At 29.8% G+C, this 14,258-nt stretch overlaps 1 protein-coding gene across 1 annotated transcript; it reads right to left on the reverse strand.

Annotated features, from left to right (window-relative positions):
* Positions 1-12,978: 12,978 nt before the first annotated feature.
* On the reverse strand, positions 12,979-13,627 carry LOC130965649 (pentatricopeptide repeat-containing protein At2g15690, mitochondrial-like). Its single transcript, XM_057890438.1, has one exon. The coding sequence runs from the start codon at positions 13,602-13,604 to the stop codon at positions 13,092-13,094; it is 513 nt and encodes a 170-aa protein (XP_057746421.1). The 5' UTR covers positions 13,605-13,627; the 3' UTR covers positions 12,979-13,091.
* Between the last annotated feature and the right edge of the window lie 631 nt (positions 13,628-14,258).

A 14,258-nucleotide genomic window follows, 5' to 3' on the forward strand; every position in this document is an offset into this window, starting at 1 on the left:
CAAAATTAAATTAAAAAATATATAACAAATTTAATTATTTTAAAAAGAAATAAAAAAATTGTAAATTATGTTTTTATTATTTTATATAAACATAATTTTCATATAAAAATTTAATTTTTCTAGTATTTATATATACTTCTAATTTCAAATTATAAATACTAATGTATCATTAGGCGCTAATATGTCAGTTAATTCAGTCTTTTGTTATTAAATGTGTATAAAAAAGATTAGTTAGGATAATAAGTTATCTATAATTTAATTAAAATATTTTAATTTTAAATTTTAAAAATAAAAAAATATTTTTTTATAAATTATATATAATAAATAGTATTTTAAGAATAAAAGTGTTCACTAACTCTTTTTAATTTTTATATCTCTATATAATTAATAATATTTAACAAAATTTATTTAATATATATATATATATATATATATATATATATATATATATATATATATTTGCCCCCACTTTTAAAATTTTCTGGATCCGTCACTGAACATATTTGTATATAAATACATATATAATTTAATTTATTTTTAATATATATTTATATTCCTATATATATTTTATATTGATAACTGATTTTAATAGCTCACTTTGTATATAGATAGATGTGTAATTTAACATTTTCTCTTCTCATCTCTCTGTTCTTTTTTCTTTTATGCTAGAACCGCAAGATTGCTAGCAGCCACTCTCTCGTAGCCTCTCATCAAAATAATTTTAAAATAAAAAAATAAGTTATACATTTAAAATTAAAAAATTATAAACCTAACACATATTAAAAAAAATTCTCAAACCAACCAAATGAAAACTAAGTTATGTTAAAGTATTAGAGATTTAGAGAATTATGAGAGCAACACAATTTAATAATACTACATAATTAATAAATATTATTATTTTAAATTAATATTTGATAGCAAAATTTTATAACCTACATTTACAAGAATTTACACATATAAAATACATAATTTAAATATATATTTATTAAAATTTACACACAAATTAATATAATTTATATTTATATTTATCAAAATTTTTATACACATAAATTAATAAAATTTATTTATTAAAGATAATTTAGTATTTGGACTTGTCAAAATTATTAAAAACTTTTGTCTCTCAAGAATTTCTAGAGCGCAATTTTCTAATATTAGTATTTTTATAGTTTAGATTTAGATTCAAACTTGAGGCTACTGTAATAATTAAAAAAAAGCAACATCTATCATTTTAATCAATTATGTACCCGTGGACATAATTGGTATTTTTAATTATATATAGCCTCCAATGTAGTTAATTTGCTATTCTAATCAAATGGAATAAATACTCCATGAAATATATACTACTTATTTTCGTATAATGATACATATATAGCATCTAGAAACGTGAGAAACCAACATAAAACAAATTACAGTGAGTCGTCTATATGATATGACAAAACATTATTTAAGATAAGATAAGCTTTAATCATTCCCTTGGATTATTTCAAAGTCTTGCTCCTCGTTAGAGTTTGAGATTACGTAGGATAATAGTTTAACATTATTATCAGAATTAATAATTTTAATTGCGCAGACAGCATTGTTTTAAATAAATTTGGGAAATGCTTATTATACATCATCAGCAAAAATAAAATATATTAGTTACCCGGGGGGGGGGGGGGGGGAGAAATTGAAATCAAATGGCTTTCGATTTGAGATGCCATTTTGGGATGGAATCAGTTGCAAACAAAAAAAATAAACATTTTCTTTGAAAAGAAAAAGAAGGAAAAAGAATAAAGAATAAAGTATCGTTTTTATTCCCAACGTTTGTAAGTTTTATTTGTGTCCCTAACATTTAAATCGTCCTATTTGTATCCTAACGTTTATAAAAGTGATTCAATGTTATCCTACTCTCGATTATACTAATAAATCAGATTATATTTTTCAACTATTCTCACTTGGATGTGTTCGATTTTAATATTATACCCACTATTTGTGTTTAAATTCAATTATGTCCCTAGAAAAGTGAATTATGTAAATATTGTAGGAATTAGTTTCAACTTTTGATGAGCTATTTTTCGGAGTGAATTATCGATTCTATCCCAGACATTTGTATTCTAACTTCAAAAAGAGATTTTTAAAATTCAAACTAAAGCGTTCATGATGTGTAATTGACGGCAGGCTAACATTAATTACTTTTACGGATACAAATGAGATGATTTAAACATTAAGGACACAAATAGGATTTACTCCAAATATTGGGAAAAAAAGCGATACTTTACTCAAAAATAAATAAGTTCTTAATAAGACATGACTGAAAGAGTTTGATCATCAAAACAAAGATTAGAAAGTAGTTCCAACTTTCTTCTCTTCTGATTATTGTTGCGTCAAGTTTACTTCTGTTCTCAGCTTTTCTCACGGTCCAGTTTCACACTAAGATAATTAACTTAACAAAATGAGTAGTATTATTTTTTTTATCATCTAACTGGTATAAAATGCTTATAACAAAATCTTATCTTCTTTTTCTATCTCAATTGTACCTTCAAGTTCCCTCATGATTCTCCTATTTTTAGTCTAATTCTAATTTTATTACTCCTAATATCAATAGTATTTCAAATGGTAAAGTGAATGTCGACATAAAAATCAATATATATAACAGGATTAGGAATAATTCTTATATAGAAATGTCTCCATAACTAGAAGGTCATGAATGAGTAAATTGTGGGATCGACGACCCATGACCGTCTCTAGAAAAACAAATAAAAAATTAGTTGAGAAATGGGACTTTCCATAAACAATCTCATCTTATACTCTTAATAAAATATTTATTTTTGTGTTTTAATTCATATTTTTAATTTATTCCGCTAAATATAATTAGTTAAGTTAAATACTCATGTGACTGTGACAAATTGATTATGCTATTAATTTAACAAGACCAAATACATCAACATTTAATCCGTCATGTAACACTTGACAAAATTTATTAAGGTTGAGTTTTGAGAAAGAGACTAAAACCGAGAAGTTAAGATTAGGAGTCGGAGACTAAGATACAAAGACTAAATTAATTTTTTATATTATGTTTAGTATAAAATATATTAGAATGAATTATTTCTCAATATTATGTTTGATTTAAGATAAATATAAAACTTGAGAGATAAATTTAAAATTTAAAGAATTAAATAAGGATATTTTTAAAAAAAATATTATTAAAATTTCAGTTTTTTGTATTCTCATTTTTTAAAAATACTGAAAAAACTGATATTTTAATTTCAGTTTCTAATCATTAAATACAATACTGAATCTCAATTTTCTAATCTCAATTTCAGTATTTAAAAACAAATGCTACCTAACAACATAAACTAAAACAAAGACAAAGTTACTTAGTTGGTGCCTTCTATGGTACCTATTGTTTTATTGTACCTATGGTGACTACAAAGAAGTTTTCCAATTAATTGTGGACATCTGGTAATTTTAAAGCGTGTCACTAAAAATGTTGCTTAAAGAGAAAGTGTTACCCTTAATCGTTAACTTGGCTCTGATACCAAATTTTTAACTTTGAATAAAAATAATTTGTAAATTCTATAGTATTGACCATTTCTACTACTTTGATGTATATTTATAACTTTTTAATCTTGTTTTAGTTTATAATATTCTTTTTTGCATGGATTACTGTATATAAAATCTTTTATCTGTTTGTCTTTTTCTTTAATATAATTTCTCAAATCCTCAATTACTTCTTTTATTTCTACACTTTCTCTTGTTTCTAAATATCTGTTTAATTTTTTAATTTCATTCTCCATTTTTTCTTTCAGCAGCTTTAATTCTTTTAAGTCATAATATGGTTTTCCAGGCATTTATAAATTTTTTAAGTTTAATTCCAACTTGTTTATATTTATTCTTATTTCTATCATTTTTATTATAAGATCTTCAATTTCAATCTGAAGGTTATTTAATTCCCTTTTATACTCCGTTATTTTACTTTTTAATTTTTCTCGTCCTATTTCTTCTTATTTTATTTTCTGGTTTTTCAATCTTTTTATGCTTCATTATTTAAAATTTCCGCAAACTCTATCATCGATTCATCACTATTTTCTAGAGATTCTATTAATTTTTCTAGCTCTTCAACTTCTCTTTTTAACTTGTCATAAATTATTTTTAGGGTTTCAAATGCTCTTTGATTTATTTCAGAAAACTGTAAATAATTCAAACGATTTTCTCTTTCAAAGAGCTCTTGTTTTTGTCTTGATAAGTTACATATATTTCTTCTTTATTTATTGTCATAGTTTAGTGTTTAGGGTTTCATTTAATTTTTCGACCTTTTTGTTAGTTCTTTTATTTCAGAACTTTCTTCTTTAATTTTTAACTTAGATAAACTTAAAGGGCTATTAATTTTAGATTCTCTTATTTGAAAATTCGATGAAACTAATTTTCCTGATGGTTCTTTTAGTAATAGAACTGGGTTTTCAATAGCTTTATATTTTGGTATTTCTGTTTTTACAATTTTCTGAAATAATTCATCAACGTAAATCCTTTCTCTGTTTTTAAATATTATACTATGATGGCTGTTTGTTAAAGCATAATTTATTGCATATGTAATTGAAAAAGGTTCATCGTCTTGTTCCATTAGATTCTTTCTATGAAATTTATAAGCCAAACTTATAGATCTTCCAAGGTTTTCAGTTGACAAAGGTATAGCATATCCAAGATGGGCATTGAATTTAACATTTACGTTTGCCAAGTTTCCATGAACAATTCCAATTATTTGATCTATTGGGTCATCAGTAATTCTTTTATCACAGATTGCTAAGCTTATTGGTGAATTAATTTCTTTCATATATGTAGATTTGATTAAGATTTGTATAGTACTAATATGAATCCATCCAATTTTAGATCTTTTTTGTTGATCCTTAATTTTCTCAATCTGTTTACTCAATTCTTCATCATTTATCAGAGCTATTTCAAGTTCTCTATTGGCAGATTTTATCTTTATAGGGGCTTCAAGTTGAATTTTTCCATAGTATATTATATTTTTTCTATTAAAAACTTCTTTTAAAGGATTTTGTTTATTAAAATTTTCATTTGATTTGAGATTTAATTCTGTTTTTAGAACAGCCTGTTTTTCATTATCTAATAAAGCAGTTAATCTATAATAATCAGATTCTTCTGTTAATTCTAAGCTTTCTAAATAATTCATAACTAAGGAATTAGGATAAAGGCGTACCTTTCTGGAGAAAAACTTCCTTTATTTAGTATATTTTACATAAGATGTTTTTATCTCCAGAGGGGAGATTGTAGATACTAACTCCAGAGGGGAGTTTAGAATTGGTTTTTCCTAAAGGAATTCTTCTTCAAACTATAGAATCGCCTCGGCAGCTTCCTCCTTGCTCTCCTAGCATATGAGTACTCGTAGCCTCCTGCTTTCTATGGTTTGATGCCTTCTACAATTGCCTAAGCAACCTATTTATAATGGTTGGGTCTGATGGACAATTCCCATCCTTACCCTTCTTATGACGTCATTGCTTACGTCATTGTTTATTATCTTGCACCAGCTACATTGTTGGTGCTCTATGACCTAAGCGCTTACGTCACTATGCAATAATGTTGAGAGATGCTTCAGATGTGCTGTCCTCCTCTTTCATTATGTGACCTTCAGATGTGTTTTCTTCTTCCTTTATCATGTGGGTTGATTCTGTTTCATTATTGCTTTCTTTAGATAACTCTGAGACACATAGCTGGCACTTGTGGTCTTCTCTATCTTTTATCAAATAGCAGAGATTCCTCTTTATCCCTTCGGGGAGCTTTTCTAAGAGTCCAGATAAGTTGTAGAATGCTGATTCAAATTCCACTAAGAGTCTCATCTCTCTTTCTTCAATTTCATTCCTTTTACTGGACACAAGCAAAGTATTTCTGCTTTTATAATTGATTCTTGTGTGAGATTCCCTTGTTATCTTTTGAGTTCTTTCGAAGACCCTTGCTAGTGTGCTGGCTAGTCTTCCTTCATGACTGTAGATTGTTAAATCTTGAACTTGATCAATTGGTTGAAAATTTCCTAGGAAGACGGACATGAAGATTACTTGATGTGCTGGAACCAAGCATTCTTCTTCTTCATTAAAAATAGGTTGACTATTCGTAAATTTTAGGGATATATCCCTTGGATTTACGTTGTCAATCATATTTTTAAATCTCTTTACTGCATCAATGAATCCTGCAGGAAACTCACTAATAATTTTCAAATCATTAAAAATTAAAATTGTATCAATTAATCCATACTGAAAAAACTGATAGGTGTCAGATGGGGAAGCATCTGGAAATATAACCAGCTTTGTTAGCTGTTCCTTGGCAATAGGATAATATCCCAAGATTGCCCTTTTTTCTTCAGTCCAATTCAGGACTATATTAAGAGTTTCTCTGAGATTTGATCTACAGACCCTTTTCTTTTCCTTGATTTCAGCCCTTGTAGGAATGTTTCTTATTATTCCTGTTCTCTGGGTTTGAATTGGAGCTTTATCTGCTCTTTTTAGGGTTTGCTCTGGATGAAGAGCTTCATATTCCCTGAAAGATTCCTTTGCTTCTTCCAGTGTTAAAAACCCTCCTTTATGAATTATCCTTGATTGATGTGTAAATGGTGCTGCTTTTTCCCAGGCATCATATACTCCTTTCATGGGGCCATTATAAATTACATAATATTTTTTATCTTGGGTGGATTTTTTGATAATTTCAGCAATTGTTTTATTTTCTGGAATTTTTTTTTCACCTGATTTGTCCACCACGCTTAGCTGGCTGAACTCTGATAGTTTTGGTTGTTGTGTTGATTTCATTGCTTCGATGGCCTTCTTGAGGGATTGGATCTGTGTCCTTATTTGCTGACAATGCTTGCATTTTTCGAGTTCTTGTTCGTATTTCTGGATTTCTTGATCTAATGCGTTGTAGACGAACTCCATTCTCTTGTTAATGTATCTGCAATAACATTTTTGTCACCCTTAATATATTCAATTTTTATTGGATATTGTAACAAAAATAATTGCCATCTTACCAATCGTCCATGATTATAATCAACTTTTAAGTTATATCGTATGAAACTTGTTAGGTAACTTGAATCTGTCCTTAATGTAAATTCTCTGGGTAGTAAATCAATTTTTCATTTCTTAAGAGATTTAATTGCTGCTAGAGTTTCCTTTTCATGAGTGGTATATATCTGTTCTGTTGGAGTAAAAGTCTCTAAAATATACCTGCAAAGTAATTCCCTTGGGGGATATTTAGAATCTAGTGATTCTTTTTCTTGTTCCAAACTTTTTATAGCTTTCTTAGCTTTTAGACATCCTGACCAGGTTATGTCTGAAGCATCTGTTTCTACTATTAAGTAGTCATTTTCTTCTGGAATATAAAGTTCTGGAAGTTTTTCACATAATTCTTTAATTCTTTGAATTTGTATACTATCTTTTTCATCCCATTTCCATTCTTTTTTAGTATTTATTTTTGGAAATAAGCTTTTAGTGTATTCTGTTATATTCTTTAAAAATCCTTGATCCGAAATATAATTTATACACCCTAAAAATCTTTGTAATTATTTTCTATCTTCTATTCTGTTAGGAAATAAATTTACCTTTTCTAGAACATTTGGTTGAAGTTTTAGCTTTCCTTGAGTGGATAGAATTAATCCAAGAAACTCTATTTCTTGTTTTGCTATTCTTGCTTTCTTTTTGCTAAGAACTAATCCTTTCTGTTTACATCTTTCTAAAACTATTAATAATTTTTGAAGATGATCTTCTTTATCCTGTTTTGTAAAAATTAGTATATCATCAATGTATACTAAAACAAATTCATTTAACTCTTTTAGATTTTCTTCCATAAATCTTTGATAAATACCTGGGGCTTGCTTTAATCCGAATGGTAATACATTCCATTCATAAAGCAACACACTTGTTGATTCTTTTGTTGGGCAAGTAAAAGCAGTTAATTTCTTTGTTTCTTCGTCTAAACGAAGTTGCCAATATCCTGATTTTGCATCAAGAGATGAAAACCAAGTTGCTCCCTTGATTTTTTCTAAAATAGAATCTTTTCTTGGAAGTTTATGAGCATCACCAATAGTTGCTTCATTCATTTTCTTATAGTTTATTACCATTCTTCGTTTTTCCCTTTTAATTTCATTATTGTTTTCAACGTAAAAAGCTGGGGTCGCATGAGGACTTTTACTTAATCTTATAATTCCTTTTTCCAAAAGATCTTTACATTCTAATGAGAACTCTTCTCTATCTCTTGCGGAATAAGGAATTTTATTTGGAACATTTATTTCTTTTGTGGGATCTTTTAATTTAATGCTTACTAATTCGTTATTTGTATTTTTAATATCTAAAGGATTTTCAGCACAAATTTCATCCAAGAGTTCTTCTATCTTTATTTCAAGATTATTTTTTGGAATATTTATCTGAAAGTATAGATTTAAATAACATGTTTCTAATATAGAAAATATTTTAAATTTTAAGATCTTATCTATAGTAGTAGTTGGTATTTTTATACGTTTTGATTTTTGATTTATTGAAAAATCGTGTGGAGCTTTTAAAACTATATATGTTAATTCTTGAATGAATGGATGATATAGCTTTAAAAAGTTATTTCCTATGATAAAATCCATTCCAGAATCTAACATATATATAGATGAAACAATGAACCTATACTTTTGAATAAAAATTTCAACCATCTCTGCTTTTTGGTCAATTTTATGTATTGATTTGTCAGCTATTCTAACTCTTAATGGTTTTTTTAATTTTTTCCAATCAAATTTTATATTTGAACTAGCAAAGCATTGTGTTGCCCCAGAATCTATGAAAGCATTTATAAACTTTTCTGTTATTTTTATAGTAATAAATGTAGCATTATTACTCAGTCTCTGAGTCTGTTTCCGAGACATATTCAAAAATATAGTCTAAGTTATCATCAGATTCTTCTAATGGTTCCATAAAACAAGACTTAGCAATTTCTATTTGTTTAGTAAGATCCTTTTTATCTTTCTTTTTCGGGCATTCATTTGCGTAGTGTCCTTCTTCTTGGCAATACCAACATTTACAATTTTCTTTTTTATTCGGGCAATAGTTATTTCTTTGTCTTTTGTTTTTATTGTTATTTTCTTTTCTAAAATATCTCTTTTTTCTCTAGTTTGGATAGTATTTTCTTTTTCTAAATTGATGTTTTCTTTTTCTTTGAAAATTTTTATTGAGACCATATTTTTGGGGTATCTCTTCATTATCCTGACAACAAATTCTAATTATATTCGCAAATCTTTTTTGAGTTGCTTCTTGCATACAACGTTCTTTTATTTCCTCTCTTATTGCAGAGGTTGCTCCACCAAAATTATTTTCAATTGTCCCTCTATTTATCTCTCTTATAAATCTTCCCATTATAAATTCATTAGCAGGATATGGAAGTTTTGTTATATACATACTAAGATAATGATTTTTATCTTCTTCTTTTAATTTGTAATAATGTATTCTATATTCGCATATATAAGATTCCACATTACATAGATCATATATCTGAATATTAGCTAAATGGTTTTTTGCTTCTTGATATTCTTTATTATAGACTTCTTGTTTATGATCTATAATATTTTTTCCAAAAAATTCTTTACATAGAATCATCATTATATATAATATTTTATCATAAGTTGTTGCTTTTGTTGCTAATTCTTCTATTATTTGGTTTTCTATTGATGTCATATAATCTCTTATAGTTCCTTTAGTATGAAACCCTATGTAGTTCCAAATATCTCTTCCAGACAATTCACTAAGCTTTGGATTAGTAAAAGCTTCTAATAAAAAGGAATTCAACCAGTTTTCGAAAATTTCTTTTTCATTCTTTTTACAGTCTAATTCAAGCATTCTTTCTCCTTCCATTTCCTGGATTTTAGGGATGTATTTTGATGGTATTTTTGTATATTTTGAATCTTTATTTATAAACCCTTTTTTAAAAGCATAATTATCAAAACATGTTTCCCATTTAAATTGAGATTGATTATCCTTAGATGTTCTAGCTTCATTTTTAACTTGTATTGGAATTGCTGGTTCTTCGTCACTTGAATAATCTAAGATATGTTCTTCATTTTCTATATTTTCAGAATTTACTAATTCTTCTTCTATTTGAAATTCCTGTTCCATAATATTATTTTCTTGAGCCATTTTTAATTGTTTAAAAAGCATTGTAACTTCTTCTAATTTTTCTTCAATATTTATAATTTTAGTGGTGGTTTTACTTTTAAATCTGTTATGTTAATTATGTTTTGAAATTTTTCTTCCTTGGGATTCTCTTTTTCCTTATTTCTTTGAAATTTTATGGATGTTAATATTTCTTCAAACATATCTACTATAGAATTTAATTGTGGGTTAAAAGTATGATATAGATGTGGGGAATCATTTCCATGATAACATTTTTTAGAAATTCCGTGTGAAAAATAAGTTTTTTCAGGTTTTTGAAGTCCTTCAATAAAACTTATAGTAAAATAAAGATTTTGAGAAAAATTATTTTGTATTGATTTTAAGAATTCGGTGTCATTACAGTTAACATTAGTTAAAATCATTAATTTTTGATCTATTAATTTTGATAACTTAATTATTTCTTCTCTTAAATCTTCTAATTTACTTTTTTCCATTATGTGACGCTTTTCTTTGTGAAGAACTACACTTTTAAGTTAAAAGTGTAACTCTAACTATCACTAGTTACCATAGACATAGCCACCAGAGACTTGACTTACTTAGTTACCCACAAGCCCACAATAAAAGACAGCAGTATCCGTTTTCTGACTAACATGTAGGCATACTCACATGATTCCAATTCATATCCCAGCCAGAGAAGCAAGAAAATATTAATAATTAATAATTGAATCATAAATAAATAAGAGAAAGTACCGGTAGAATATGCCAAATTATCATTACTGATAAGCAGCCACTACATATATATATATATATATATATATATATATATATATCTGGCAATTTTAATTGATTTTCTCACAAGTAGCAAAACATAGTGGTAAGAATTAAAAAAAAAAATGATTGGAAGTGGTGTATATTATTGCAAAGCCCCAAAATAAACCTAACAAACACATAATAACAAAGCTAGTTGTAAATAAAAACTCTTGTATTCGAATTTCACGTTATGCATATAAGAATTTATTAGTAACGACAAACTCTTAAATAGAATTTTAGTCCGTCACGGATTAGTCTTTATTGTTGGACTAGAAAATACGATAGAAAATTAAAAAATAAAAACTCTTGGGATGCTAATCATAATCGAATAAGAAATGTTTCTAATGATTAATCCGGGACCTCAGAGGGAGGTTATGCTACAGGTTTTTTTTATTCAAGGCCTGTTATGTGGGGCATGACATTGAATGCACATTAAGCAAATCAAACAAAAAATCAATCATTTAAAAGTTAAATTAAAACTATGCTATGGCTCAGAAAGACAGAAACCCTCCACAAGGTTGTCATAGACAAGCCAAATAAAGAAGCAAACAACAACAGCAATCTAATTTGCAAAGATGGTGTAGGGAATAATGAATATATATTTCTTTTTTGTTATTAAAACGAGACTAACGTCCTTAGACAACGACAAGATCGTGAAGATTGATCGATTTAAATTGGACCGCAGTTACTCTTATTGGTTTTGTTGAATCTTAGAGGAGTCGGAACCCATGAAAATATTAAAAAATGTGGGTCAATCAAATGAATCCCAACCTGGTTAATGGTTATTGAGAAGGAACCATACATTCTATGGACCTAGTCACCTAGGTTAATACCAAAGAATAAAGTCAACTAAAGATTTATACCCAAAAAAAAAAAAAGGGTCAACTAATGACACCCACCTACCTTTCTCATTAAGCTCACATTCATCATCAAACGCCTTACACGGCTAGGGAATAATATATATTAAAAATTATAACTAAGTTAGATTGGTCTAATAGTTAACTCATTAGTCTGTTTAAGTAAGTACCGAAGTAAGTACCGAAAATTCGAATCCATTAGTCTGCTTAAGTAAGTGCCGAAAATTCGAATCCCACCTTGGACATGCAATAATCTATTGGTCAGTGACAAACCCTTAAATAAAGCTCAATACTGCGGCGGATAAGTCCTTGACTTGCTGAGCTAAGAGATACCATGAAAAACCAAATATATATATATATATATATATATATATATATATATATATATATATATATATATAAAATATGTGAAATAACACTAACTTAATAGTTGATTTCTTATATGCACACAACATTTTTGTTCATATTACTTATATGTTCACTAACTCTCCAAAACTTCGTTTGTAGCTCCAATAGAATGTCACAACTGTCATGTTATTCAATTATTTCAATCGCTTTGTTCGTTTTTGCTTTTTGGGTTTTAGATTACAAGTTACTCTAATAGGATGAAGAAACATATATAATAGAAGAATTGCTCGTGTACATTTAATATTCCATTATATACACTATATATATATAAGAGACGTAATTAAAAAACTTAACTAACTTAGTCGCCTAATAAAATACTAACATTCTTTACAAGAATAAATGACCATTTGTACCCATGAGAGATGAAAACGCTGACATTTGTACCCATGATAGCTCGAAACTAACCTTGTACCCATGAGAGATGCTGTCCGTGTGACAAAAGTGCCCCGCCTTGGATTTGAGCTTGGTTCGTGCCTTTCCGAACCTACGTGGCACTCCCAAACCCTCTCCCCAATCTGAGCCAACCTCCCACCATCATCATCTTCATCTTCTTCACCGTCACCATCTTCATCTTCTTCACCATCACCATCACCATCACCATAACCTCCATAACCTCCATCACCATCACCTCAACACCGCCACAGCCACCTCCCTTCACCACAACCTCCGGCGACAACCCACACCGCCGCGCCCCTTTTTCTTCTTCTTCCCCTCTTCTCACCTCCACTAAGCCCAGAAACCACAGCGCCAGCTCCTCCTCTGGCCACTCAAACCCTTCGCTGAAATGGCTTACTCTCAATGAACTCCTCAGCTTCATTCAACTGACCGGCATTACCCAGAATGTTAATGACCTCCATGTAATGCTCCATGGTGGGAACAATTTCATACTCCTTCATTGATTCAAAGTGCAATAATCTTCCTCTACAGCTTCTTCCCTTACACACGCAGCCAAAACCAATGCAAAAATTTCACTCTCAGGCCGTATCCCTGCCTCCTTCATCTCCTGAAAAACCAACAAAGCATCATCACCAGCTCTATTTTCAGTGTATCCAATGATCATCAAGTGCCAAGAACTCATGTTTCTCTCTGGCATTCGATCAAACACCTTGAGTGCAATATTCATGTTACCACATTTTTCATACATTCCAATCAACCTATTGTTCAATTCAACCTCCCCTCGAAACCTCGATCTTCTCAAGAACTCATGAACCAATTTCCCATACTCAAGCGACCTCGTACCCTTGCACAAATTCAACATGGCGAGAAAAACACCATAATCAGCAACAGAACCTTGACCCATGAGTTCCAAAGTTTCAGCAAGCTTACCCTCTTCGCACAACTCAATCAAATTAACGTTCAGGGTGGTTGCATCAAACAGCGCGTTTTGGCGGTTCTGGTCGATCATATTATGAGTATTATCAAGTTTGAGTTTTGGTTCTCTGGGGAGATTCTCCTTCCATGAAGTTTGGGTCTTTTGAGCGAAACGACCTGTGGGGGTGGCGTTTTTACGGCGGGGTTGGACCTTGTTGCTGTTGGTGGGGGGGGGGGGGGGGTTCTTGGAATCGGGAACGGCGTAGGAGCATAGAGGAGTGGAAGGGAGAGAGCAATTGGAGGGCTTCGGAGGAGAGAAGTGTGGGAATTTGGAATGGGATGAGATGACGGTGTTTAATTTGCGGGGAACGGTCCCAGTGACGCCATTGATGAGTGGAGTTTGAGCTCCATGGAGTTCTAATTTTGGAGGCTGTGTGGAACAATTGCAGAAGAATAATTTTCCATCCCCTGCGTTTTTTCCTGAGTTCTGTTTCTTTCATTGTATTGTTTTTAGTTCATTTTGCTTAATTTGGTTAGTTAGAAATGTATGTTAGTGGATTTAGGTGTGTTTTGATTCATGGTGTTTGAAAATTTTGCTGTTTTGGTGGAGAGGAAGAGCTGGCGCTGTGGTTTCTGGCGGAGGTGAGAAGAGGGGAAGAAGAAGAGAAAGGGGCGCGGTGGTGTGGGTTGTTGCCGGAGGTTGTGGTGAAGGGAGGTGGTTGTGGCGGTGCTGAGGTGATGGTGATGG

The sequence above is a fragment of the Arachis stenosperma genome, chromosome 1 (genome assembly GCF_014773155.1).
Source record: "Arachis stenosperma cultivar V10309 chromosome 1, arast.V10309.gnm1.PFL2, whole genome shotgun sequence".
Taxonomy (NCBI): domain Eukaryota; kingdom Viridiplantae; phylum Streptophyta; class Magnoliopsida; order Fabales; family Fabaceae; genus Arachis; species Arachis stenosperma.